General features: G+C 58.8%; 2 protein-coding genes across 7 annotated transcripts in view; one reads left to right on the top strand and one right to left on the bottom strand.

Moving 5' to 3' along the window:
• The window catches only part of TMEM80 (transmembrane protein 80), a 6,375-nt gene extending 2,518 nt beyond the window's left edge, over positions 1-3,857 (bottom strand). The window contains exons 1-4 of one of the 3 annotated variants that reach the window (XM_074371330.1): positions 3,684-3,857; positions 1,013-1,146; positions 308-380; positions 140-232 (exon numbers count right to left, since the gene is read on the bottom strand). In XM_074371330.1, coding sequence (XP_074227431.1) covers positions 140-232; positions 308-380; positions 1,013-1,146; positions 3,684-3,702 — 319 coding nt within the window. In that variant the 5' untranslated portion in view covers positions 3,703-3,857. Of the gene's footprint in view, positions 1-139; positions 1,147-3,683 lie in introns of those variants that run through there. The other 2 variants (XM_074371331.1, XR_006725219.2) reach the window with 2 other exon arrangements.
• On the top strand, positions 3,817-27,952 carry DEAF1 (DEAF1 transcription factor). 4 transcript variants are annotated; one of them, XR_012509451.1, is made up of 14 exons: positions 3,817-4,777; positions 7,102-7,199; positions 8,181-8,310; positions 8,609-8,755; positions 9,217-9,356; positions 9,747-9,812; positions 10,222-10,287; positions 12,684-12,810; positions 13,517-13,645; positions 13,994-14,122; positions 15,721-15,968; positions 23,974-24,063; positions 27,094-27,278; positions 27,517-27,952. XR_012509451.1 is itself a non-coding variant. In XM_074371323.1 (13 exons), exons 1-13 carry the CDS (start codon positions 4,489-4,491, stop codon positions 27,619-27,621), a joined length of 1,764 nt encoding a protein of 587 aa, XP_074227424.1. In that variant the 5' UTR covers positions 3,817-4,488; the 3' UTR covers positions 27,622-27,952. The 4 variants fall into 4 exon arrangements, 3 of the variants coding, with proteins under 3 accessions (XP_074227424.1, XP_074227426.1, XP_074227427.1); XM_074371323.1 differs by lacking the exon at positions 27,094-27,278; XM_074371325.1 differs by lacking the exons at positions 10,222-10,287; positions 27,094-27,278.

The raw sequence follows: 27,952 nt of genomic DNA, 5'->3' as shown, positions 1-27,952 counted from the left end.
GGCCCACAAAACAATGGTTAAGCAGTTTAAATCAAGTGTCTCTAAGAACCACATTACAAAATGAAGAACGTTTACAGGTTAACGCGGAAAGCCAGCAACTGTGTTATCCCAAGTACTATACGGTTTTCAGTCAACTCACCCAGGTATAACTGAGCTGCTTCCAGAATCCCCATCAGAGACAGCAGAGCCAGGTCAAGGACCAGGTAACCGTGAGGGTAAGTGAAAACCTGACCTGGAGAACAGAGTGGAGCTGGTCGCAGGAGGCAGGGCACCTGTGCCTGCAAGCTGCCTTCTGAGTGTGACTTACTTTTATACATGACCATCAGGAGTGTAGCCAGGAAATAAAGGGCAAAATACGTTCCCCTCAGATAAAGCAGCGCCTGCAGAGGGACGGACGAGAGCTGGCCAGTGGTTAAGGACTCTCAGGCCCAGCAGACGTGTTTGCCCCGGGGGACGCCCACCCAGGGGGCAGACAGGAGGCCCTGCAGACACACGGGCCCAGCTTAGGCACTTGCAGGTGGCCTCGGAGACCTGAACGCCAACCCCCTGCCTGGCTTCCATTAATACCTCCCCAGGTGTCCCTCTACCTGGCGGGGCCCCCTGTGGGCTCCAGGGTGGGGCTGGGGCTCCCCCCCGGGGATGTCCTAGGCTGGAGCAAGAGAACTGGGCACATCCTCGGTGACCACAAGCAGGTGGCATCCCCCGACCCAGGTACCAGTTATAAGACAAAGAGAAAAAGATGCCTTTTTCCTTTTTCTTCAAAGAGAATGCATTTCTCTCTCTTGGGGGACAGTTAAATATCCCCAAACAACTTCCCTGAGCTCTGGATACTTCGTGTTTGTTTATGCTAAAAAATGAGTTTATAAGCTTTCCAAGTGAGGGGTTTCATTTTCCTGCCACCCCCACCCCCACCCCTGGGAGACTGGCAGGAGGGCGAGGGAGCCAGCCTGCTCCACTGGAGGAAGCTCTATCAACCTCCCACCTGGAAGTGGAATTACCACTTGGAGCTCACGGGAAAGGGGGGGGTGGGATGGGGGCTTAAAGGAGCAAAAGGCAGGAGCTGAGGGCCAACTTCAGGAGTCGTCCTGTGGAGGCCTGGGGACGCGGGGACACAGCAGCAGGATACCACCGCAGAGGAGGCTCTCCCTGGAAGAGAGGTACCAGGCAGTGAGGCCCCAAGTCCTAGTGGGACGTGCACCTGGCCTGTCCTCCTCCTCCCACCTGTTCGCGGCCGTCAGCTAGTTCCTCCCCAGCACCCTGCACCGGCCCAGGAGGATCTGACCACCTGCTTTTCTGGACCTGAGGTGGGCAGACAGGGCGCACCTGTGCAGTGAAGGCCGGATCCCTGCCTGAGGCAGGACGCCAGCAGGCAGGATCCACTCCTCCACCAGGGAAAGAGCCAAAGGCAGCTTTTCTCATCTTCTGTGGTTTCTGCATGTTTGCCACAAGTGTACATCTGAGAATCTTTTCTGGTTCAGGTTACAAGTCTTTGTCGTTGGTAAGACGTTGGCGTTCCTCTGGAATTTTATTCATGGCCCCAAATATCACTCCAAAACTAAGAATTTCCTAAGCCAGCAATCCAGTCTCTTTTAATGGTGCATCTCTTGGACAGTCTCCCAGCCCAGAGCAGTTCCACATCCTCCCCTCATTGGAGGTGACAGTGCCCTGGAGTGAGCAGAGCCCCACTTTGTGTGGAAGGGTCTTCCGAGTTACAGAGTTTGTGTTTGAAGAGATCTTCAGCCCACCCTTGGACTGGACGTACCCTGGGTCAGATTTCCTCTCTGAAGAGGTTCACGCTAGCTGCACACTCGTGATGGGTAGATACATTAGCAGTTACTGAGGATTTGGGAAACACCCCATCAGAGCTGTGCTGCCGAACAGCAGGCAGGGCAGCGACGCGAACCAGCTGGCACGCTCTCTCCATCCCAGGGGCAGGGGAGGAACTCCCAGCCTGGGGGAGCTTTGTGGGGGTTGTCAAAGGATGAGCCACGCCTCCTCCAGCAATTCAGGCTCCTCTGTGGAGTCTCAATTGGCTGGGGGTCTCAAGCGGGTCAGTTCAGGACTTGAGTATGTGATGTTCAGAACTTGGCTCTGGGAGAGGCAGCACGTACTGAGCACGAAGCCAAGGAGGGCTGCTGAGCCCGGCTCCTTCGCACACTTGATTGCATTACAGGAAGTGTGCTCCCTAAACCTGATCAGTTCTCTTCCAGACCCGAGCTAGGCCGCCTAGACACCTGGTGTTATTTGGGTGGATTCCATGTTAACTGGGGTTTTCCTCCCTCCCGAGTCTTCTCTCGAAGGTTTGCTTCAGAACTTCAGATCTCTCTGCCAGCTGCCCATTGTTACAGATTAAAGGTATGGGGCTCAGGGAAAACAATGCCGTATAAAAATCCTGAGTGGTATAGGGTTTAAATAATTAACACCAAGGGTAGTTACAATCGGATATGCTGTTCTAACGATTTCAGACCTACAAAAAGGAGCTCATTCTCACTAAATACAGCTGTGGCCTTTAGAACTCAGCATTTTAGGTCAACAATTTACTCCAATAGCGGAGCCGTGAACAGGTGTGTCAGAACAGAAGTTAAACATGGCAGCAAAGAGAACAAATGTTTGCCCTGAGGTAATATTCCAGGGGTGCCAAGAAGTCCTGCTCTGGTATAAACTTAATTTTCCACCAAATAAAAACACATACAGACCAGTACCAGCGGCCTTCCAAGGTCAAAGGTCTGGTGATTTGTAGCCCTCATGCCAAGAAAGGTCTGAATGAAACTCAGACCAGAGAGGCTGATTCTCTGTAAGATGCCCAACTGACCTCCAGATTATTCACCACTCCATCTCTTGGCACAAGTCATTCCAGTGAACAGCGGACAGCTGAGGTATGGAAATTGCCCTTTTTATCTGGCTGAGTGAACAACCCATGTCGCACACGAACTTTCCCCTGGTTACACAAGCCGAGCGGCTCCAAGTTGGGCGGTCAGCACTTTAAACGAGGCGCTGATAGGCAGGTACCCTGGCCACTGAGAGGGGCGGCCCCTAGACGGCTGTGCTAGTGAGCGGGCGAGGCTCGGGGTGTGCAACCTCTGCTCCGAGAACCCGAGCAGCCGAGGCACGCAGGGCAGTGCCCGCTTTCAAAGCAGGGGTGCCCGACTCCCCGCCCCACCTCCTTGGGACCCCAGGCCCTGGACAGTCCCCGGCCCCGGCAGCCCCCGGCCCCGGACAGCCCTCGGCCCCGGCAGCCCCCGGCCCACGCAGCCCCTAGCCCGGACAGCCCTTCTCGCTCGCCCGCCCTCTGCCCTGTAGGGGTTCTGGTTCGGCGGGTGGGGTACGCGGAGCGGCCGCTGCTCCGCAGGTCAGACGGGCCCCTGGGGAGCGAACACGCGCGTCCGCCCCGAGCGCGGGCACCGACTGTCCCCGCAGGGGTAACCGCAGCGCCGGGGGTCTGCAGCCCCGCACGCGCCCACGCGGGGCGGCAGCGCGGACCCGGACGGACTCTCCACGGCCGGGATCTCACCCTGCGGACCGCTGAGTCCACCCGGTAATGCCCTGGCGTACTACGCCCGCCACTCTGCCCTTCCCGCACCGGGAAGAACCGAGACGACCGGCCGCTCTCCCGGGGCGACCTCCACCCCGTCCCCCAGGTCCCCGGGACGACCTGCCCGAGCGCCTTACCCCTCTCCCCTTACCTCGCCGCGAGGCCGCCATCTTGCCCCCGGACTCCGCCCCGTCCCGCCCGCCGAGCCCGCCTCGATCCCGGCAGCCTCTCGGTCCCGGACGCGAGCGGCGTCCCTTCGGCCATTTTCGCTTCTGCTCCCGAAGCGGCTCGACGGCGCCGCGTTTCGGGAGTTGCTTCCGAACCGTGGCCGAGGCCCGATTAGCATGTCCGACAGCGCTCGGGCACTTTCGGACAGGAGGAGGCGGAGAGCCGAGGCTCGTAAGGATCAAGGCTCGGGAGCGTTCGGCACCGCTCGGCTCCACCTCGGGAGGACTCGGCTCGTGCTGGAGGCGGGGGCGAACGGAGTCTGCGGCACCAGGTTCTCTTGGCCGGGTCACGCTGCGTCGGAGGCCGGCGAGAGTCGGCCTCACAGTTGGCTGGGGTCGCGGCCCGCGCGGCCTCATAGGCGCTGAGGACGGCTAGCGCAGAGCCTCACGAAAGCCCTCGTGCGGCCTCGGACCAATTCGGGCAGGCTCGGCTCCGCACTTCGGACGACTTCGGCCCCCCTCGGTTCCGGGCTCTAGGCCTCGGCTTTGTGCGACTGGGCCGCTTCGTGCCGGTTCGGCCCCCGTTCGGGCGGCTTCGGCTCGGCGGGCGGCTTCGGCTCGGCGGCCGTCTTCGGGCGGACTCGGCTCGGCTCAGCTCGGCTCGGTTCGGGCGGCGCTCCTCTGGCAAGCTCGGCTCGGCTCGGCTCGGCTCGGCCCGCTCGGGCGGCCTCCTCGGGCGGCGCGCTTCGGGCCCCGTCCCGGCCTTCGGGCGGGCTCGGTGGAGTCCGGATGGAGGACTCGGACTCGGCCGCCAAGCAGCTGGGCCTGGCTGAAGCGGCGGCGGTGGCGGCCGCGGCCGCTGTGGCGGCGGCGGCCGCGGCCGCGGCAGGAGGAGAGGCAGAGGAGCCGGTGCTCAGCAGGGACGAGGACTCGGAGGAGGACGGAGACTCGGAGGCGGAGCGCGAGACGCGGCGGGTGACGGCCGTGGCGGTGATGGCCGCCGAGCCCGGGCACATGGACATGGGCGCCGAGGCCTTGCCTGGCCCCGACGAGGCCGCCGCGGCCGCCGCCTTCGCAGGCAAGTGCCGCTCGCCCGCGGTTCCCACGCACCTGTCCGCGCCTGCCCCACACCTGCCCTGCGCACCTGCTCCGCGCGCACCTGCCCTGCACATTGGCCCCGCACGCGCACCTGCCTTGCACACGCCTGGCCGGCCAGCCCACCTCCTCCCCCTGCACATGCCTCTCACCTACCTTGTGTGCTCTGTGTCCCTGCACATCTGCCCCATGTGAGCATCCTGCAGCCACCGTGCAGCACACGTGCTCCCTGAACCCCTTTCCCTGTGCCAGCCCAACCCCGTCCTTTCAGCAATCTGCGCTCCTTCCGGAACCTTCTCAGCACCTGCTTCTTGTCTTGCTTGTCCTCTCCTCCGTCTGTCCTGCCTGGGTGCTGGTGACACGGGGGTCAGACGTGGACCCTGCCCTGGAGGAGCCCAAGAGTGGGCGCATCTGGTCACCCAGAATCCCAAGGGCCGGTGTAGATGTGAACTGAGCAGCGCTCACCCAACCTGGGAGGGCCGCAGCCTCGGGGGCAGTGACCCCAGAGATCAGCCCGGTGCTCCTCAGACCCCCTCCAGGTCTCTATCTGCCCCTCGTTTCCTTTTATGGAACGTCCCTTCCCGGGGACCACGGGGCTGCCGGCGCACCTTGTTCTTGCAGCACAGAACTTCATCAAGTTTTGTGAGTCCCGCCCCAAAGCGATCTTTAGAGGCTGTGCCTCCCCAGGGTGCTGTCCGAAGGAGGTAGAGACTTTCCCAAGTGTTCCTCCCTTCCCTTTGGGGGCTCCTGAGGGCCCTCAGAGCTGGGTGCCAGAACCCTTGGAGAGTGTCCTAAGGCAGTTTTCCCCTCAGGAGCTTCATGGGTTTCAGGACTGGACAGCGGCCTCACAACCCTGCTGCTCCGGTGTTCATTCAGCCCTGTGCCAGCAGCCCAGGTCCCGCGCCTCCGGGTGCATCTGGGTCAGCGTACCTGGTCTGCATGTGGTGTGTTCGGGATCTTTGCAGAAGGTGGGGGAGGCAGGCTCTGTGGCCCTTAGAGAGTTACATTTTCATTGTTAAACTCTGGTTTAACGCTGAGATTTTGGACTGTGAGGTTTTTCTTCAGGTTTATGTCCTTTGCATGTATTTTCTGAACCCAAAAAAGAGACACCGTTCATTGCAACACCAGAGAAATGTATCTACATCATGTGGGGGTTTTTGGCAGAATTTTATAGTTGTGTATTTTTTTAAATTGAAATTTATTTACAGTGTTAGCTTCAGGCGTACAGCAAAGCAATTCAGTTATACATAGACGTACACACACACATACATATATATAAACAGATTTTCAGGTTTTTTCACTGCAGCTCATTACAAGATATTGAATGTAGTTCTTTGTGCTGTATAGTAGGTCCTTATTGTTTGTTTATCTTTTATATGGTAGTGTGTATCTATTAATGCCAAACTCCTAATCTATCCCTTCCCTCTCCCCTCCACCCCCACCCCGTAACCACAGTTTGTTATTGTTGTGTTTTTCACACGTATTAAAACGGTAAAACTTTTTTGTATGAATTACTGAGGCCTGGTAAAGTCCAGGTGTAAGTAACTCAGCAGGACACGTTTGCTGAGCTGAGGCTGTCTCCTCTGGACAGACAGCTGCTTGTGACTGTCTGTCACTCTTTAGACTGAGAGTGTGTGTGTTTCCAGACAGACCCCCTCAGCACTGGGCTCCTGGGACACAGTAGAGACAGATGGGCAGTAGGTGTTTTTAGTGCAGGTTCGTGAGTGTGGGGTGGACGGAACGTGCAGGATTCTCTCTGTCAATTTGAGTACCTCCCATGTGCCAGAGACCGCCCTCAACATGGGACATTCTAGAACGCTGTGCCACCCAAGGGGGCGTTTGCCGGGCAGCAGGCTGGTGAAGGAGGTGTGTGCAGACAGGAGGAGCGGGTTCTGTTTGGGGGTGACAGGTGGCTGAGTGGTGGTGGGGGTGCAGCCCCCCTGTGCACAGATGCCGCTGATAGGGGCTGAGCTTGACGTGGTGCGGGTGGGGGGCAGGGAGGCACAGGCAGGTCTGATGAGCTTTTAAGGAGGAAGAGATCTGCGGCAGATGGGGGGGCAGGAGGGAAGTGGGGTATGGACATGAGCTTGTCTGGGGGCGGGCACGCTGTGGGTTTTCATTGTGCACAGAATGCTCTGCTGGGAGAGAGAAGCCTCTTTCTCGGAGGAACCGAGTCATGTAGACTGAGGTCTGGAAACATCAATTGAACATTGCGTGGAAAGCATTAGGTCTCCCCCGCCGTGCGCTACCTGACCAGGACCCGCCATGAGGGGTCCGCCTGCGCTGAGTCAGGCCCCTGTGTTGTAGAGGTGACCACCGTAACTGTGGCCAACGTGGGCGCCTCTGCGGACAACGTCTTCACCACATCGGTGGCCAACGCCGCCTCCTTGTCAGGACATGTGCTGGTAAGCTGGCCTGGGAGCACTTCCGCCTACCCCTTCACCGGCTTCTCCACAGACCTTGGGGGCGGGGGGTGGGGTGGTGGCCCTGGGTCCCTAGGAAGGGGAGGTGGAAGTGGTCGCTGTCTTTTTAGCCTTGATCACACACCTGGGACACTATACCCAAAAGCTGAGTTCTTATCGCTGGATGTGGACAGAAAGCTCACACGATTAAGTGTAATAGGGCAGGGTAGTGAAGGACTCTGGAGGACAGACTTGAGAAACTCAGTTTATTCTCTCTGGTGTGAGGATGCCCTGCTGGTAGCCAGGCGGTGGGCTCCTGCCTGCAGCCGGCGTCCTTCCCCACGTCGCCTCAGTTAGTCGTGTTCTCTGACTGGGAGAGCATTAAAGCGTCCAGACCCTGCGTTTGGACAGAGTGCTTTGAGGTCTCTAGTCTACCCTAGGCTTGTCCGAGCGAAGCCTGGAAAGCTGACCAGCTGACGGGCCCAGGAGTGCACCCGGGGTGGCCAGAGTGGGGCTCGGCTCCAGCGGGGACAGGAGGGGGTCTGACTGGCCTGAGGGAGGCAGGCATGGTCAGGGCAGCCTCCAGCCCCCTGGAGAGGCGTGTGAGCAGCCCGGTTTCGGAGGCCCCAGCCTCTGGGTGTGACACTGGCACAGGAAGGGGTCCTGGACCAGGCCTTGGCTGTGGTTGTAGACTCAGCCTCTTGGAAAGCCTCCCTTTAGACCTGTGATCTGGCGGGGGTGAGCCCAGGGACACAATCATTCCTTAACCTGGACAAGGGCTTGTGAGCGTTTGCTCAGGGCCACGCAGACCTGGCGATGCCTCTTCTTGGCCTTGGCTCTGCGTGTGAGTTGTTTAGGGGAGCGAGGCATGGTGGGCCTCCCGGTGGTGATGTCAGCTAGAACCCCTGCAGGACCACATCCCAGCACGCAGGTGTCCTGCCCCCACTGTCCTTTGAGACAACTTCTGGGCGGTCTTTCCTGCAGTCGGGTAGGACAGCCCTTCAGATTGGGGACAGCCTGAACACCGAGAAGGCCACCCTGATCGTTGTGCACACGGATGGGAGCATCGTGGAGACTGCTGGGCTGAAGGCACCCGCTGCCCCCCTCACTCCAGGTACCACCCCGTGCGCCAGGGGCAAAACACTGCCAGTCGGAGTTTATTCTGGGGGAAGACTCATTCACTTTGTGTGAATCTCATTTATCAGATTCTATTCAGTTTTAAGTAGAAAAAGGGAAATTTTCCAGGCAGAGAAGGCATTGCCCAGAGTCAGAGGAGACAGTGCAGCTGAGTTGGGATGGTCTGGGGACCACTGGGCCACCTGCTGCTAGAATCAAGCTGTGTTCACCGTGCTTACTATTGTTTTGGGGTGCGTTCTCTGTCTCTTCTTTTTAAAATGCTTTCTTTGCTCAAGGCCCCCAGTCTCCTCCGACTCCTCTGGCTCCCGGCCAAGAAAAGGGTGGAACCAAGTACAACTGGGACCCGTCGGTGTACGCCGGGGAGCTGCCGGTGCGGTGCCGGAACGTCAGCGGCACCCTCTACAAGAGCCGGCTGGGCTCTGGTGAGCAGCAGCCGTGGCCCCCGGGCTCTGCTGCCTGGGCTCAAGGCGTCCCTTCCTTTTGTGGCCCCCCACAATAAGTAGGGTCCAGCACGGCTGTAATGACACGTGAACCTGTTAAGAAAATGGGGGGTGGTGCATTGAGGAATGGTGGTGACCGGGGCCTGGTGGGCAGGGCTGGGCCAAGTCCTCTGAGTTCCTGGGTCAGCTCAGTGACCCGGAGGCCCAGGTTCTGCAAGTAGGACAGAGGTTGTGAGCGCCGTGTGCGACATGGACGAGCTCGTGGTGACCCTGGGGTGGTGGGGGGATTGGCGGGTGATTGGAAGCAGGGCCCACAGATTCACTGTGGGGGCCACCAAGGGAGTGGATAGGGTGCACTAGTGGTTGTGGTCGGCCGTGGAAGAGGCAGGAGAAGGCAGCTGCGGGCCTGGCCGTTTGCTCCTGACGCTCACGTGTGGTTGCAGGAGGCCGGGGCCGGTGCATCAAGCAGGGGGAGAATTGGTACAGCCCAACGGAGTTTGAAGCCATGGCGGGCAGGGCCAGCAGCAAGGATTGGAAGAGGAGCATCCGCTACGCTGGGCGGCCGCTGCAGTGCCTCATCCAGGTGTGCAGGCCCTGGGGAGAGACCCCCACTCGCCCGCCGTGAGATGGGCTGTGCCCTGCCTCCCTGGCATCCCAGGAGGGTGTTACTCGCACGGTGAGGCAAGGACTGGTGGGCAGCATGACGGCTTCCGTCCGAGCATGAGAGTCAGACTTTAATGACACGTGCTCGTGAGCGAGACCCAGGAGGACAGGGACAGAGAGGCCTGCCCTGTTTGTGGTCCAGCCCACGGGGTGTTGGTGGGGAGTCTGCACGCTGCAGGAAGGAGCGGGGTTCTTGGGGAGATGGGCTGCCCTCCAGGGTGGGGGTGCGTGGTGGGACATGCTGGAGTATAGGGTCACGGCGCTCGCATGGGGCCGACTTCCTGACGTTGTGAGACTTTCTGCTCTTCAGGACGGGATCCTGAACCCTCACGCGGCCTCCTGCACCTGTGCTGCCTGCTGTGATGACATGACCTTGGTGAGTGCGGGCTCCGCTCTGCTCTGGCATCCCCGCAGCACTGCTGCGGTCCTCACCTGTTCGCTGTCTCCCCCGAGCTAGTTCTGCTTTTCAGATGTTCCTCGATGTGTGATGCTTCCAGTGGGCCCCGGGGCTGGCCCCCAGGGTTGCTCAGGAGCATGAAAGGGAACTTTCCTAAGTGATGGACAGTTCCTGTGATGTCACATCTTAACCCCAAAAGCAAAGATGCTTTTTTTTTTTTTAATGGTGACAACAAATGTACACATCCTATTTTACGTTCCACACTTTTTAACATGGTGTTGTAAAAAACACCACCCTGGACTGTTCTGTGTACAGAGCTTTTAATGTGTTTTCTAATATTTATGCTGAATTCTTAACTGTTTAAAAAGTGAACTTTGATTAATTTTAGCACACATTGCCCGTGCAGCCTTCAGAGCGTGACGTCGGCGAGTGGCGCGTGGACCGCCAGCTGTGTGTGAGCTCTCCTTGTCGTTAGGTGTTATTTTTAAACGTTTTAAAATTAAGTAAGAATTGCTTAGTGAGGTTTTCTTTTTAAATTTTGATTACTCATCTGGTTAATTATTAGAAGATACAGAAAAAAACTATAGAGACATGCTCTTAAGTGGAAAAACTAAATATCCTAAAACTGTTTAGTTCACGTATAGATCATGTATAGATTCCTTCTAGTAGAATAACCAGTGGGATGTTTTTGTGAAAATAAAATAGCTGTAAAGGTTGCTTGGGAAAACCAGCAGGTGAGACCCTCAGAGATCTCACGAGGACAGAAGGAGCAGTAAGAGGGACTGGGTTCCACTGAGGGGGTGAGAGTGCATGGTTGATTGTTTACAGCCACTCCAAAACGCTGGGATCTCAGGTGTAAATCTGCCGAAACATGTACAGAGTATGTACGCTGAAAACTAGAAACCGCCAACGAAAGAAGTCAGAGAAGACGTGACTACACACTGTCCCTGGAGGGGGCCTCAGCGTAGTGAAGACGTTGGTTCTCCCCAAACTGGTGTGTGGTTAGCACAGTTCTCTTCAGAGGTCCAGCAGGATTTTGTAGCTGTCAACAAGCTGATTCTAAAATTCATGTCGGAACGAAAAGAAATAGGAGAGCAGGAGGGTGTAGGGAAAGAGGCTGAATCTGGGCTTGCAGAGTCGCCGTGTTTCCGTTGTCAAGACTGCATGATTCTGTGCAGGGAGACTGCCCATCCAGGAGCAGGCCGGCCATCCACACGAGTCCCCCAAGGGTCTCCCCAGTGCAGCGTGTGGGGATGGCTGGACATTCATAGGCGCAGAAGCGATCTGCGCCCTAAACTTGACACTGTACATACAAACGAGTTCAAAATGGGTCAGAGATCAAAATTTATCCAAAACGTAAAACTCACAAAGTTTGAGAAGAAACCCAGGAAAATCTTTGTGTCCCGGGTTAGACCAGGATGCCTTAGACCTGAAACAAAAGGCACAGTCCATAAGACAGCAACCTGGACACCCGGCTCCATCAGGTTTAGGAGTGTTGGCTTCCACGACAGGAACGGTGGTATGGGCCCGCTCCCCAGAGGAATAACCTTAACTGGTGAAAGTTACTAAAGAAAAAGCAACCGTTTAAGGTGACTGGACGTTATTCTGGGGGCATACAACAGAAAAGACGTTTATGCAGGAAAATCTTCTGAGTCTGACGTTTGAGCCAGGACCTGCCCCTCCCCAGTCCCTCCAGCCCACCTCGCCCACAGGGTGGCAGGCCCCGGGCCGTGAGCCCCGTCCCTGCAGCTCCGAGCGGAGAGGCTCAGCCAGTGACACCAGGGACCAGGGAAGGTGATGGCTGCGAGGAGCCCTCCTCGAAGATTTCCCTCAGGAGCCAGCCGGTAAAGGAGCCTGGGACGACTGGCTCAGACGGCGGGGCCGCCTGTGTGTGGAGCACTTGGGAAGCGGACCAAGTGGAGCGCTGCCGGCCTAGTGGGCACCTGGCCCCCCACGGCCACAGCCGGGAGCCCAGAGGTAGAGGGTTACCTACACAGTTGCTACAACACATCACGTGAAGTGTCCAGGGCCCCCCAAAATTCTGAGACGTGTAAAGAAACAGGTGTGTGAGCCGCACAGAGGAAGAGACGGGGCAGCGGACAGAGGCTTCCGAGAGCCTCCTGTGTCCAGAGAGCTGGAGGAGGGGCCCTGGGGACTCTGCGGGGCCAGAGCACCACAGTGGTGGCCGGCCTCAGAAGTTTCCTCACTGCAGGGGAGTCTGGCAGCCCCGCCTGAGATCCAGGGCTCCCCCTGCAAGGACACTAATCCCATCAGGATGCCCCCCTCAAGACCTCATTGAACCTTTGTGGCCTCCTTACTCCGAATACTGCTGGGCCTGGGGGCAGGGCCTCACATGTGAGTCTGGGGACACGGTGCTGGCCGCAGCAGAAGGTGGGGTGGCAGCGTCTCCTCGTGGAGGAGGCCAGCAGAGAGTGACCTCACAAGGAGCCCGGTGGGGACTCTGGAAGCCGGGGCGAGCGTAGCGGGCTGGAAGTCCACTAGGGGACCCTGGTGGGTCTGGAGGGCGGCATAGAGGGCCAGCGGGACGCCCCTCACTTCCACCACTTCCCGCTGCCCCTGCCCCACCAGGCCCCGGGCCGGGGGCCAGTGTCTGCGGGCTCTCCCCTCCCTGTCTCCCAGGGCTCCCTGAAAGCACGGTGTTGCCAGGACTCGTCTGGGGTGGCAGCCCCCATGCGCTCTGTCCGGGAGGCCTTTCCTCTCGTCTTCAGGAGCTTGGGGCCACAGAGGGGTCGGGCCTCGGGCTGCAGCTCCGTCTTGAGGCCGGTCATGTGGTCGGGGCGGAGAGCCACACGTGGGTGTCCACTCATCCCCCTTTGCCTCTCCCTGCAGAGCGGCCCGGTCCGGCTCTTTGTCCCCTACAAAAGGCGCAAGAGGGAAAGCGAGCTGCCCCCGGTGCCGGTCAAGAAGGACTCACCCAAGAACATCACCCTGCTCCCGGCCACTGCCGCCACCACCTGTGAGTGTTCGTGGAGCAGATCCCGAGACTGACGTGCTCTCCGCATGACGCCGCTTACACGCTGGGCACTGCGGGCGGAGGGTGGTCAGCGGGGCCTAGCCTGTGTCCTCCGCCAGGACACCACCTGTGGTGACCAGGAGCCGAGGACACTGGTCAGTGCAGCCTCTCGGCCCCATAGGGGGTTCCGGGGCCCCTGCTATGGGGACGGCTGATGAGGGTCCAGGAAGGGAAGAGGAGGAGGAAACTTCTGCTCCTTGCTCCTCAGGTTGGGGGGTGGGGGAACCAGAGAAGCCGTCTCAGAGTCGTCAGAGTCAGTCCGGTCCTTAGAGACCTTCCCGCGCTACCAGGCCGACCCCGCGGGTGGCAGGTGAGGGCCGCCCCGTGTCCTTGGCTGTTCATAGGCCAAGACGAGACTGAGCCCCCGAAATGCCTTTTTGTCTTTAACTCTGAGGAAAACCTTTTTCTAATTCAAATTACAAGGCAGTTTTTATGTTACCTTAAACTTCGTTTCTTGTTTTCTGCTGAGACAGCACATCATGTGCTTGGAGTCCAGCAGCCTGAGCCATCGAGTGGAGTGGTCGGGCGTCCCTCGTCCCCACAGGCACCCAGGCGCTGTCCCTGGGGGGTGACCGGCCCTCCGCGGTGTCTGAGACCTGTCTGGTGGGGTGCCACCGGCCCTGCAGTGAAATTGCTTCTTCTCTTCCAGTCACCGTGACCCCCTCAGGCCAGATCACTACCTCCGGCGCGCTGACCTTTGACCGGGCGTCCACTGTGGAGGCCACCGCCGTCATCTCGGAGAGCCCAGCACAGGGCGACGTCTTTGCCGGAGCCACAGGCAAGTTGTCTTGGCGCCTGCATGCTGCGGGTCCGCCCACAGAGTTGGGGTTTGTGGGCAGCCTGGCCCCTCCAGTGGGGGCCTTTCATTGGCCCGGAGTGGTGAGCGGGGCGAGAGGGGACTGGATATGGAAGCACGGGGCGCAGACGTCCCCTGTGTCCCTGTGTGCCCCTGTGGCCTTGTTAGGGGAGGGAAAGGGAGCAGGTGGAGCTGACCGGCACTGTGTGCGCTCCGCCCGGTGTTTCAGCCCGGAGCGCCCCTGCTGGCTGGCGCAGCTGCAGGGTCTTGAGCCGTGACACCTGCAGCCAGCAGCCGGTCACGGGCTGTCGCGTCCTCTTCTCCTGACAGTGCAAGAGGCGGGGGTGCAGCCCCCCTGCAGGGTCGGCCACCCGGAGCCGCACTACCCAGGGTACCAGGACAGCTGCCAGATCGCACCGTTCCCCGAGGCAGCGCTGCCAACCGCTCACCCCAAGATAGGTCAGTGTGGGCCAGCCCCCGCCCCGCGTCCGCTCACAACGGCTGCTTCTGGGGGGCCTTCCGGGCAAGGTGGGGTGTGCTGGGTTTTCAGATGGCAGCTGGCCGAGCCGCGCCGGGCCCTGCCGGTGTTGGGAGCCCTGGGCTTCCCTGTGCTGTGAGACTGCCCCCTTGGTGACCGGTGACCCGCTGAGCCCAAGGTTCTGCCGGGCTCTCACCAGACACCACGCTTTGGGCCCGCCTCCCGTGAGGCGGCCTGGGCCCTTGGTGCTGGGTGAGCGGGCCCGGCGGGGCGTGTGTCTGCCTTGCGCCCGCCTGGCACCGCACAGGGACGTCGCCCTGCCTGTGCGTTTTGAGTTTGACTTGTCACTAGCCACATGTTTTGGATACGTTTCTTGTCAGTTCACTGTTTTAAAGGGAGCATTGTAGTCCCAGCTGGTGGACGTTTGTGTTTTTCACATTTTTCATCAACACGGATGAGGCTACAAGATAGGAACTTGTCCTTGAGCGTGTGAAGCGTTGCCTTCCCACTCTCGTCTGCTTGCTTCCTTATTCTCTCCTTTGCTTTAAAACTTCCTCCGTCCTCGAAGCTCACCTCAGTTCTACCTCCTTCCCCGCACCTGGACGGGGCCCCTCAGCCAGGCCACGGCCCTGGGGACCCTGCTGCGGCCAGAGCCCAGCCCCTAGAAGGAGGGTCATCGCGCTGTGGTCAGCCTGTGCTCTGAGCGGGGCTTCTTGCATCGGCCAGTCTCGTCCCACGGCTGCTTTCTGGCTCATCTCACGTCAGCGTGGACTCGTGGGTCCCTGTCTTACTCAGGGTGTTCGAACTTGCTGTGATGATCTGTATGCAGCGGCCCCAGATTTGGCCAGCGGGAGTCCTGAGCTGCCCTGTCACGCTGGCCTCTCCTTAGTGTCCGGCCCAGCGAGGGTTGGTGGTGTCCCATTCCTCCCAGATCCTGACCCTGTCAGTGGGGAATGGGGTTCACGGCTGAGTCTGGCCCTGGCCACAGTGGGTCTGTGCGTCCTGTGTGGCCCACGTCTGGTGGCCTCGCGCTGGTAGCCTGAAGCTGGCCTAGGCTGAGCATTTACACCAGGGAATCGGCAGACGCGATCGGATTCTCTCCTGGAGGCTGAATGTTAGACATCCGACAGCACAGCCCTGGGTGCGCTCGGGCCACAGGGCGTTTCTGCCCCCAGGCCCCTCCAGGGACGGAGGTGGGCACTGTGCGCACACCTCCGCATGGGGGTCCCCGTCCTGCCCCTTCTGGGTCCCCTCTGCGTCTTCTTGACTTCCTTCTCCGTCTTCTCCGGCCTCCCAGCATCCCTCATCCATCCCCCGTGACTTCAGGCATCCGGAAGGCTTTCTGCTTGAGCAGAAATGAAACCAGGAGATTTCACTCTGTCTGGTTCATGATTATGCGATTTAACCAGGACCCCTAGCCGGCCCTGCTCTCTCGCTGGCTCTGCGAGTCTGCGGTCACCCTGTATAGGGCAGGACTTGTCGCGGCCTCCCCACCGCCCTGCTCTCCCACATTTGATGGGCACCTGGGAGCCAGGAAACCTGTTAACTTCCTGCTTTACTTTGCTTCCAAACGTTCTAGTGTTGACCTCCCTGCCGGCCCTGGCGGTGCCACCCTCCACCCCCACCAAAGCCGTCTCTCCCACGGTGGTCGGCGGGCTGGAGATGTCAGAGCAGCGGAGCTGGCTGTACCTGGAGGAGATGGTCAATTCCTTGCTCAACACGGCGCAGCAGCTGAAGACGCTATTTGAACAAGCCAAGCAGGCCAGCTCCTACCGAGAGGCCGCCGTGGCCCAGGCCCGTGTTCAGGCTGACGCGGAGCGGAAAGAGGTACTGTGAGACCCGTGAGTCTGTGGCTGGCCGTGTCTGTGTGCAGCTCACGGAGCCCACCCCGCTTTTCTGGGGGAGAGGGTTCTGAGGGTCGTTTGCAGACGGGCTTCTCTGGGAGAAGAGGGACGGCTGTTACAGTTGCAAGATTGACTTGTTTCAGAAGGAGAAACCTGGGGGGTGGGGGTGGAGCTCGGGGGTGGAGCACGCACTGGGTGTGCACGAGGTCCTGGCTTCAATCCCTAGTGCCTCCATTAAGGGGAAAAAAATAAGAAGAAAAAGAAATTATTAAAAAAAAAAAAACTTACGTGTTCCAGCCCTTGTTTTCCAACGTTCACCTAGACTTTCAGGTTTTCATCCCCCAGTGGAAACGGGTCTTTATTAAGATTGGAGAAACATCCTCTGGGGCGTGCTTGGGCAGCTGCTGGGCAGATGGGCGTCTTCCTGTTGCCAGCGCCCTGCAGTAGCCCTCTCCGCCCCCATCTTGCTGCCCTGTGGACACTGTCTCCTTGGCCCTGAGTCTTCCGCTTCCTGCTCCTGACAGGGTCTTCTTCCTGCAGCCCAGGGTCACTCAGCCCCGTCTGGAGCACAGTCTTAGGTCCTGCAGGCTGCAGTCTGCCAGGTGCCCCAGGGCGTGGGTGGGGAGTTTCAGGCCTGGGGCGAGAGGAGGGGTCAGGGCTGTCTGCTGGGCTCAGAGACGTCGCCGGGGGAGGCTGGGTGCCCGGGGACGGATGCTGTGTGTTTTCACAGTCTCCTTACTCAGTTACAGTAACTGTGGACTTGGTTTGTAAATAAGTCAAATTGACTTTTTCCAGCAAATCCACATAAGAAAAATTTGTATTTATTCCTACTTTGTATGGACCAGGAGAAAGGAGAGTTTTCAGGTTCTTGATTTTCTAAATGAGTTCTTAACGTGCAATTAATTTGTTTTCAAGGAAGAAAAATGTTGCTTCTTGTCCTGTAGAAAGAAGCGATTTAAAAATACGTTTTGAAAAAGTGTGATTCCCAACCAGTGCGTCCTCAGTGCTGAGTTTTACAGCCAAGGGGAAAGCACAGGACAAACAAGAAGCAGAAAGTCTGAGGTCTCTTTACCCAAGGATGGTAACTATTAATGTTTTCAAATACTCGCGGATTTTCTAGACTCCTTCCCGGTTTCTGCTTTAATCCTGTTTGGGTGGGAGCGTGCGTTTCAGTTACCTCCAGGTTACTGAGACGCAGTCTGTGCTCCTTCCCGGGCGCTGGGGAGGGATGCTGTCCTGTGATGCCACTGTTGGCGAGGTGGGAGCCGCCTCCTTCTCTTGCGTGCAGGAGGCCTGCCTTCCGCGTTCCTGGCGTGGCGTTCCCTCTGCCGCTCCCGAGGTGCCCCCTCACCTTCCCTGCGCAGGCGGGTGTCGGTCCAGCACCTTGAAGGGGCCCTTCCCACGCGAAGGCAGCCGTCGCCCACACTCTCCTCCCACCGGCTGCGCTCCCAGGTCTTTGTCTTTGGGGTCAGTGGAGTGGCTGGTGTGGTTTTCTTTCTGTTGAAGCTTCTGGGGTCTCTGATGATTTCGGGCCGTGGGCTTCACGTCAGTCAGGTGCGGTGAGTCAGGCAGGCTTGGCAATGACTGTGGAGAAGACATCCCTGGGAGATAGGAGGCACCTGGGGGGTCCAGCGTTGAGGGAGCAGGGCCACATCGGGGGCAGGGAGAGCAGGATGAGGGCGGCTGGTGGGCCCCGGGACACCCTGGTTGTCGGGCCCTGACCTGCGGTGATGGGGTTGTGGCAGGGGCTCTGGGCGGTCACCCAGGAGGACTCCCTCCAGCGTCAGGGGTGCCTCGGGCATCCCACAGGGCCTAGAGGGACGCGGTTAACAACAGGGGAGCTTCTGTGGTCCCGAGGTTGGCTTTCACACAGCTGGGGAGTTTTCCATCATTGTGTTTGTGAACGTTCTTAATGCTCATTTCCCTGCCCGCTCCTTCCGTCACGGCAACCACGTGTGTGGGGCTTGGCTGGGTTTTTTGGATCATGAGACTCCGGCCTATTTTGTTTTCAGGTCGGCGAGTTTCTGCCACCCCAGCTCCAGGCTCATGGCGGCCGCTGCTGTTTCGTCCCCCTGGGGCCCACCCGGAGATTCCTCATGTCGGTCGCTGTGCTTCCTGGTTTAGAATTTCTCTCTGGTTCTCGCAACATCCTAAGTCTAGCCAGGAGCTGGAAGCCGGAGAGCAGACAGGATCAAGGAACAGCTGCAGGGCACGGGGAAACGCTGGGCACCTCGGTCTGGACCGTCCCCGGGAGGAGCACAGGGAAAGGTTCCTGCTCCAAGGCTGGTGTGGGACCTTGTTCTCAGGATGTCAGAGACGTTTGCTGGTTTGGCCAGACCAGGGCAGGTCTGGAGTTTCCAGGTAAACAAAAGGCAGCCGTCTTGGTGTAGCTAGGGGGCAGGTTGTCAGGAGCTGGTCACCCACAGCCTGGTTTGGGAGGTGAGCCGGGCAGGATGCCCTCGGAACACAGGGGCTCTGGCTTCTGTGCCGAAAGGGCTGTGGAAAGGTTGTGGCCAGACTAAGGCTGCGGGTTTGCAGAGGGACAGTGACCCGGGTTGTGGGCAGTTGTCCCGGAGTGTCCTGCGCCCACAGGGCCCAGCCTCCGCTGCAGACGCGCTGGAGAGGAGCGGTGTCTGAGGGGCCTGGTCCCGGGGACACCATCAGGGGCCCCAGTCACCGGGAGGCTATGACGTGGAACCTGCAGGCTTCTTTCCTGTAGTTTGCGTTACTCCACTCGCACCCCCAGCGGGCCACTCGGCAGGGTGCCCTTTGCCTCTGGCCACTGACCATCCTCGTGACAGTGCCCCTAACCCCTCAGCCAGCTTGTCACTGTCAGCTCCGGATGCACAGTTCTGCTTTCGCTCTCCTGTCACCTCTGGGTGTTCGTGGGCCTTTTCTGTTTCTCCGGGCAGGGGCTCTGAGTTCCGTGGGGTCCTGGGAAGTGCTGGGCGGGTTCTCAGAGGTGGTTGAGCCCCTGGCTGGTCTCCAGCACATCGTTAGGGCAGGCAGTGTCTGCGTTGGGGCGGGTGGGGCTGACTAGGTTTTACCAAGCAGCCCAGGAGTTTGCCGCTCATTGAGCCCACCGGGTGGGACAGCGGGGCCCCCACCTCGGCCTGTGTTCCTGCTGGAGGTTCTTTCCTGGGTGCCGGCTCCTGCGCAGGCTGTGTCCTTCTCCCCTTGGCTTCCAGACACTCTGCCCCAGCAGCCCAGGTGACCGCAGCCTCTGGCTGGAGCTGTGTCTGCACACACCTCGTGGGCCGGGGAGGCCCTGAAGGAAAGGCTGCCCACGCCTGCCTTGGCCTTTCCCCCTTCCTCAGGGCTCAATCCCCCACCCCCATTCCTGCTGCTTTAGTTGCTGTCAAGCCCTCGCGTCTCCGGGTCCGTGGTGTGTCTGCGAGGGGTTCTGCCCTGCACAAGCCGCTGTGTGTCACTGGGTGGCAGCCGAGTTCATCCCCTGTTTTGATGGCTGCATGGCACGTGTGTGTGAAACAAAGGTAGTCTTGGGCCCGTCTGAAACCAATTTTTTTTTTAACGGAAGGACTGGGGATTGAACCCAGGACTTTGTGTGCTAAGCACACAGTGTACCACTGCGCTGAGCTACGCCCTCCCTCGTGAAGCTGATTTTTTAATAATTGAATGTCTACGCACTTCATGTTCCTAAGTATCTTACCAGTCCTGCTTTTAAAGTGCTTAGTCACATGTGCTCTTGCTGTTACGACCGTCCTGATTGTCTTCGTGTTTCCACGCATTGCTGATCGTATGCTCTAGAAAAAACCCCAGTGTGCAAAATGAAAGGGCTTTTTTTCTTCATTGAAATATAGTTACATGTACAAAACTCACCTTTTCCAGTAGTTCCCACTGTCTTCGCAAACGTGTACAACTGTCACCACCACCTAATCCAAGATGAGCTCATTTCCCCCAGAGAAACCCAGGCCCACCTGCTGTCTCCACGGGTTCGCCTGTTCTGGGCGTTTCTTGGAAATGGACTCACACAACACGTGGCCTTTTGTGAAAGCCGACTTCTTTCACTGAGCAGAATGTTTTCAGGGAACGTGCGCGATGCAGAATGTGTCAGAATTCCGTCCCTTTTTACAGCTAAGTCACACTCGGCACGCCACATCCTGCTCTTTGCGGCAGCGGCTGGGCACGCAGGAGGGGCCTGCTGGGTCCGCAGCAGCTCCAGTTTAACTCTCTGGGGAGCCGCAGCCCCGTTACACCCGCGGCCTGGGGGCCATGTCCGGTCCCCCTACGTCGTCACCAGCACCGCAGACCCCAGCCTTCGTGCTTGGAGCCATCGCTGCGTCCTGGCCAGGGCTAGGCACGCTCTCCCTCAACTGACGCTGCTGGGATCGCGCGTTTGGGGAAACGCTCTGCCCCCCGCCCCCCGCCCACCTCGGGCCGCTTGGCCTCCTGGCTGCCTGGAGCTTCTGGGCCTCTCCCTCCTGGGAGACCGGGTGGAAGGCCGGATGGGTGCTCTGGGTCCGGGTGGCGCCGACCGCACAGAAATCTGACTTCACCCCAGCAAGGAAGTGAAAGAGGGAAGTATTTTTAACTTTCAGTTTTACATTTTTCATTAACTTTTGTGGACGTTTCTTTCACAGAATAAGGTTACAAGTGAGTGAGACACACTTCCTCCTGTCTGTGAAAATTCTCAGGTGACGGATGGAGAGAGGAGGAGAAAGCGCTGACGGGCGCCCAGGGGTCTCGCCCTCACCTTGCTGCCCCCGCAGTCACGGTCGGGCACGGAGCCCCCGCGTGCCTTGATTTTCCCGTGGGAATAGTTCATGGTCACTGTCAGGTTTGGCCCAAGTCTGGTCCAGAGGTTGAGCTCCTGTTGTGCAGAACCCTGGTCCCAGCAGGACATGCTGTGTGTTGCCTCAGCCGGGGCCTCTGATGCGGCTGCATTGGTGCGGCGCCCCCACCTGCCAAAGGCTGGGCTTTGCGTTGTGTTTTGTTTCTGATTTTACGTGTTTCTGAGAAGGAGATGCGACACGTGATCCCTTTGCCCTCAGAGTCCCTGCTGGGGGAGAGCGCTGAGCCCGTCAGGGAGAGCCTCCTGGGCTCTGAACGCTGCTGGCGCTCTTACAAGCGTGTCTGTCCCTTCTCTGGAGCGGTCGGTGACGGGTCACTGGCCCGTGACTTTCCTGGACGCTGGGCACGTAGCCCAGAGGGAGCCAGGTGTCCGTGCTGGTGTCGGGGGCTCCGCGGGCGACGAGGTTCCACTGCGAACCTTCAGATGTGGGTTAACCATGTTCAGCACTGAGTGTGTTTCAGATTTTAAGGGGGTGACAGGTCTGATCTCAGTGGCCCTGTGGTGACACATCACCTGGATGCTGGGTTCTCGGCAAACGGACTCTTGAGCTGGACTGTGGTTCTTTGGAGAGTCCATTCTCTGGTGTCTCATGGGGGCTCTGGGTGCTGCTCAAGGGAGGGGTCACGAGGGAGGGGACCCGAGTCATGTCCCTGAAGCATGGCGGTTGTGGGGTCGGGGGGGGGGGATTTGGCCATGGGCTGTGGAGGGTGCTGGGGGCGCTCCACAGGGGTCGCCAGTGTGAGGGGCGCTCCCCCCTGGGGTGTTTGAGTGGGAGGGACAGCCATGAGGGCTGTCCAAGAGGCAGAAGCCTCTTCCTCGGTGGGGCCGACGGGGGGGCCCCACGGGTGAGGCTGCAGGAGTTCGAGGAGGTGGGGTACGCCCTGCCCCCCACCCCCGTGTCAGGATGCAGGTGCTCACAGCCAGGGCTGCCTGCTTTGACATTTTATTTGGAATTTCTTAAAAAAATCAAGTTCTAGGCCAGGTGAAACCAAGGAGATTTTGCCAGTTTGACCAATGGGGCATTTTCATTGTGTGTGTAATTAGCTCAGCAGAGATTAAACCGGGCAGGCAGCCACATGCCCTTCCCTCAAGGGCAAGGTGTCCAGAGAGCCAGCCACTTGGCTGCGGGGCTCTACGAGTGGGGCTGGGGGAGGGGCGCTGGGGCTGGCCCTGCGGCCCCCTCAGCCCCTCTCAGGCTCCAGCCAGCTTCTTAACTCCCTTTCCCTGAGGCGAGTGTGGCTCTGACGTGCAGGAAGGCTGGAGTCCGCAGGCACCGTTCTCAGCCCTGGAGGCTGCCGTTGGGACCGGGGCACTGGCAGGTCAGTCCTGCATGCAGATGTGCCTCCCGGCCCAGCCCCACCGTGGGGGCGGGGGCGCTTTCTGGTTTCTCTCTTGTAAGCCACCCCCGCAGTGGGCTCATCTCCCCCCAGGCCCCCAGGTCCCCAGGGCTCAGCAGGCATGGGGTGGGGGCAGGTCAGAGGCTGCCCTCCATGAAGTGACTTCCCTTCCACACTTGGTCATGAGCTCGTCCGCCCTGGGTGGGGTTCTCTTCCTAGGCAGGGGCGATCTAGGTGTGTGTCTGGAATTCTGCATCGGGGGGACAGTACAGCTCAGTGGTCGAGTGTGTGCTTAGCATGCACGAGGTCCTGGGTTCCATCCCCAGTACCTCCATTAAAAATTTCTTTTCAAAAGACAGACGTGTGACTATTTCAGACTTGGGCTGATACCTGGACACGACCACGCGTTTTGCTCACGTCGTTGTGTCTTTGGTGGCTGGGAGCTCCCTCGCTTGCTCCCCCTTCAGTGCCCCAGCCCTGGACTCGACCGTTTCTCCAAGGAGCCTGGTTCCTTTCCTGGAGGATGGTCTTAGGAACGAGGACCTCGGCCCTCTTGGTCGACAGCGGGGAGATGTGCGGGTCCTGACGGGTGTGGGCAGACGCAGCTGAGGGTTTCTGTACTGTGTCCCTCTGAACATAACTGACGGAGGTCGTGCTGATGTGTCTGACTCAAACCCTGGGCTCCTGGTTACTTCTGGTGAAGAAATCATTTTCCCAAGGGGATGTGCTGGGAAGGCCCAAAGGGTTGAAAGTACTTACTACACGAGGGCCCATGAGGTCTGTCCATGACGCAGGCCTTTGGTTCATTTCAGGGGTACTCACTGAGCACGAGCTGTCCCCAGATCCAAGCTGGGGGCCAGGGGAGCACGTGCTCTGGGGGGTGGGGGAGGGGAGGGGCCCTGAGGACGGAGGAGGGGGCCCTCGAGCTGCACGGGCAGGGCCAGGGTCCCGGGGCCTCTCACCCAGCCCCAGCCCTGCCCCACCCACGGCGCAGGTGGGATCTGTGAACCCTTTGCTCTCCCAGGAGGACTTTCTCTGTGTGGTTACAGACTTTGTTTCCTTCTTCAAGTACTTCATCGTCTAAGGGAGAGGTGGGGGGTGAGCTCAGTTCGCACCTCAGGCCCCATCCTAAGGCTCGTTCTCTGGAAGGAAGCGAGTGCACATGGGGGGCTGTGTGAGCAGACAGACAGCATTGGGCAATGCTGTGGAAGAAGGAAGCTGAAGTTCCGAACAGAAACCAGGAAGCAGTGCGCTGTTTTGCGCATCCAAGTGGAATAGCGGTGGGGGGCCGCACGCAGGCCTGTCTGACTCATCTGTGCGTGGGTCACACGCTCCCCAGTGACGGGGGCCCATGCTGGTGTCTGCCTGCACACCCCATCCTTGGTGTCTTCGGTAGGCATCCCCGAGGTCCTGGGCGGGTGTGCTGACTTGCTGTCCTGGCTGGTCCAAGTGGGGCTGCGTGGACGGGCTCGGGGTGGCGGCCGGGGTGCAGGCTGTGGAGCCGCCTGGCCAGTCTGGTTCCAGGGCCAGGACATGCTACTGATGCCTGACAATCCATTCTTCCTAAGTTTGGTTTGTACACTTTCCTGGCAGAAGTGAAATTCCTCGGCATTTGGAGAAGGGTGTGCGCTGCTGTGACGCAGGGCCCGTGTCCCTCCCGTGAGCACAGACCCTGCATAGGACCAGGGAGCTGATTCCAGAGGTCGCAGGAATGTGCATCTGGGCGTGAGGGCAGGGACACGTGTCAGAGGCCTCCGGGGCTCCTTGGTCCCTTGGCGCTGCAGGGACCATGGGCAGAGGCGTCCCCACGGCACTGACGGCCCCGTGTCCTCTTGCAGCAGTCCTGTGTCAACTGCGGCCGGGAGGCCATGAGCGAGTGCACCGGCTGCCACAAGGTCAACTACTGCTCCACCTTCTGCCAGAGGAAGGTAGGCCCCTGCGACCCTCCTCCCCCGCTCCACCCCTTCGAACGGCGCGGCATCCGCTGTGGCCTCAGGTCCAGGCCAAGCCTGGCGGAGCCCCACGGGGCAGGTGCCGTGGCCAGGCAAGGCCCAGAGCCTGCTGCCCAGGGCCTGCTGCCCAGGGCTTTGACCTCGTCCCAGCCCCTGCGTCTGGGACACCTCGTCGTGGTCCTGGCAGCGGGCAGGATTGCACTTGTCCGTCTTAGTCTCTGCTGTTCGCCCTTTGATTCTGAGAGTTCAGGATGCTTTCTAGTGCAGCGGCCACCAGCTCCAGTTAGACCTTCCCTCAGCCTCGCTTGGAGCGAGGGCCGAGTGGTGGACTGTAGCCCCAGGGTTTATGCTGTCTCCTTTGTGCCGGTTTGAAACTGTGCACAGTGAACAAAGGTACCACTAGGGTACCGAGCCGTCACACGTCCCGTCACCGGTGTCGGCACTGGCACTGCCTCTGCGCCTGCGGGAAAGCTGGTCCCCCACTGGGGCGCCATCTCAGCCCCCCGTTCTCAGCAGGGTCCCGGGCAGGACAGGGTGTCGGGGACCGGGCACATTTCACCCCAACTCTGTGGGGGCCGCCAGGGGAGGAAGCGTGTCCTTACTTCCTGCGGGACCCGCCCTGGGGGGGATGGCGAGAGCTCTCAGGGACGTCTGTGGGGCAAGACCTGCCTCCCAGCTTTGCCTGTGAGCCCTGGCCTGTGTCCGGGGACCAGAGGCTTGGAGATGGAACCATGGGTCTGCTTCGCCTGAGGGCTTGTCGACGTGGGTGGCTGTGCCACTGCACTTAGGGGCCCCGGGCGGTGGGAGCCGGGGAGGCTCTGTGCTGCCTGGTGATCTGGGAGGGCGGTGGGGTTGTGAACTGTCCCTGAGTTTGAACTGTCACAGGAAGATTCACGGGTTTGTTTCCTGGTGGAATCGTCTCCGCCAGGTGCGTTTTGTCTGAGCGTAGCCCACAGTCTCTGGGTCTCTTGTCGTGAGTTGGGAGAAGAAGGTTCTGTTTCTTCCTTTGGTTATGTTAGGTTTGTCCTCCTTTGACTGCTGCCCCAATAAAGACATAGACTCTGCTTTAATTTACAAAAATCGATGTGCAGTGAATTTCAAAAACCATACTTTTCATGTGGGATCCAACAAGAATGGTACTTAGGACCTGAGGGGACTTCAGCCTCCAGATACTGGTAGTAAATGGTGACACTGACTTCACATTTCGCAGCCTGCCCGCCACGCCGCCTCCGTGATTCCCTCTGCTCTGGAAAGACTTGGAAGTAGTTCACATCACTTATCTTTTCACAAGTTGGACAAGGGCCATGAATTGTTTTGGTTTTTGACCTGCAGACTTTATTTCCTTTCCAAACCCCACAGGAGGGGTGTGTGTGTGTGTGTGTGTGTTTTACATCTTTGCTGAGGCAAAATCTACATACCATAAAACCCACTAAATATAAGGTGCAATCAGTGATTCTTAGTAAGTTTGCAGTTGTGCAGACATTGCAGTCCAGTGTTAGAATATTCCCTCCCTCCAGCAGAGCCCCCGGGCCCACACTCCCAGCCATTGGCAGCCACGAAAATGCTTTCTGTGTCCACTTGCCTTTTCTGGATGTTTCATGTAACAGGAGCCATGGAACATGTGGTCCCCTGCATCTGGCTTCCTCTGTCAGTGTTTCTCCAGGGTTCGTCCGTATGGAGCCTGGGCACAGCTGAGAACTCACGGTGTGGACGGGCCTTGTCCTCCCGTTCACAGCTGGTGGACATCTGAGCGGTCTCTGCCGTAGGACTGTTGGGAACATTCACGGACGAGTTCTGGGGTGGATATAGGTTTTTGTTTGTCTTGGCTGGACACCTAGCGGTGGATTTCACTTTCTTAAGGACCCCCTTCCCCTCAGTGAAGATGGGAGGGTCCGTGCGCCCCCGTCCACTGCACCTGCCCGTCTCTGGCCAGAGCTCTCGGGTGGGTGTGGCACTGTGGCACAGTGAGTTTGGCTGCATTTGCCTGGTGACCAGCCGTGCTGAGCATGGTTCGCGTGCTTATTGGCAGCTGAATATCTTTTAGGGGAAGCGTCGGTTCAAATCTTCTGCCCGTTTTTGGATTGGATTGCTTCTCTCCTTGTCAAGTACGGAGAATTGTGTGTGTATTCTGGATGTAAGTGCTTTATCAGAATGTGATTTGCAAGTAATTTCTCCCACTCTGTGACTTGTCTGTTTCTTAATAGTGTCACTGGCAGGGCAAAAGTTGTTTTAATTTCGATGGAGTCTAGTTTATAAAGAAAAAGGCTTTAACTTAGATCGCACTGCTGGTGTCCGACCTCAGGCCCTTTGCCTGACTCAGGGCTGGGGGAGGCGCCTGCTCGCTGCTGGAACATGTGTCATTTGCGCTCTCATTTTTACGGGTAATACTGGGTTGACTTTTATGTGCGGTGTGAAACACTGTGAACTTGAGACTTGCGTGTGTGAAATTTTACACACTGTATGGATTTACATAGTCTGTTTCCAGACAATTTTCAAATTAAAAATTTATTTCTGTAGCACTCAGGCGTCCCTCGTGTTGCCGAGCTTCCCGGGCATTGGTGTTTTCACAGACTGAAGGCCTGTGCCAGCCCTGTGCCATCAGGTGGTGGTCAGCATTTTTAGCAAGGGGCTGTTTTTGAATGAAGGTCTGTACAGTGATTTTTTAGACCCACGCTGTTGCACACCTGACAGACTTCAGTGTCGTGTGAACACACCTTTTATCAGCCCTGGGAAACCCAAAAACTCACGTGACTTGTTTTATTACAATGTTCACTTTATTCTGGAACTGAACCCATGGTCTCTCCCAGGTATGCCCGTCATGATTTCAAATTTTACTTTATTATAAAAGTAAGGCACACTTACTATAGAAAACTTAAAAAACACAGAACAGCACAAAGGTACCCAGGAAATCGCCCTGTCAGCATTTGGATGCACTGTTTCCGTTCTTCTGTATGTGTGTGTCTTGTCATTTTTTGTCAAACCCTAACCTCACCATCGGGCCTCCAGAGCCCTGGTCCTGGAGCTCCGCTCCAATTCCCACCTGTGAACAGGCAACAGCAGCTCCTGCCCTGACAGGGGTGGGGGGCGTCCTCCCCAAGCTTCCTGGGGCCACAGCCGCCCGCCCCCCTGTGGACACCTGGCGGCTCCAGCTTCGAGGCAGACAGCCACCTCGGCCACCAGCATCTCTGCAGGTGTGGTGACTGTGTTTCGGTCCCTGAGAGGGAATGGCAGGGTCAGAGCGTGGCCATGTTTCAGGGCTCATCCTGGTTGTTGCCTCTTGGGCTGGTCCCTTAAACACGAGGGAGGCGTGGGAGGCACTGGGCTTGGAGTCCAGCCACGGGGGCTTGGGCGCACCTGCGTGGGGGCCCCGCTCAGGCCCTGCCCTGGAGGTAGCAGCTCCTGTGACCCGGGGTCTGTCCTTCCTTTCAGGACTGGAAGGACCACCAGCACATGTGTGGTCAGTCGGCTGCTGTCACTGTCCAGGGGGACGAGGTCCACGTCGCCGAGGGTGTGATGGAGAAGGTTACGGTGTAAGGGCTGCAGGCCTGGCACGGGAAGGACCCCAGGATGGCAGGGATGCTGAGAAGGAGGAGAAGAAACTTGCTGGCCAAGTTGTTAGCGGACACTGAGTGACCGGCGCCCTTGGAAGTGGACGCCTGCTGCCAGCCCCGAGGAAGGGCGGAGCACGGCCTCTCCGGTGCGGCCGGTGGACGCCGCTCACGGTGCTGTTTTTATCCCCTGGATCATGAGCATCTGGTCTTCCCTACGGTGTGTGGTGTCCTGTAACACGCGTGTACATATGTGTCTGTCAATAAAGTTGATGCCCCGCGCCCACCCCTGATGCCGGGTGGGGGGCTCGCTTTCA

Source organism: Camelus bactrianus, chromosome 10 (assembly GCF_048773025.1).
Source record: "Camelus bactrianus isolate YW-2024 breed Bactrian camel chromosome 10, ASM4877302v1, whole genome shotgun sequence".
NCBI lineage: Eukaryota > Metazoa > Chordata > Mammalia > Artiodactyla > Camelidae > Camelus > Camelus bactrianus.
This window is presented reverse-complemented; position numbering and strand designations above follow the sequence as displayed.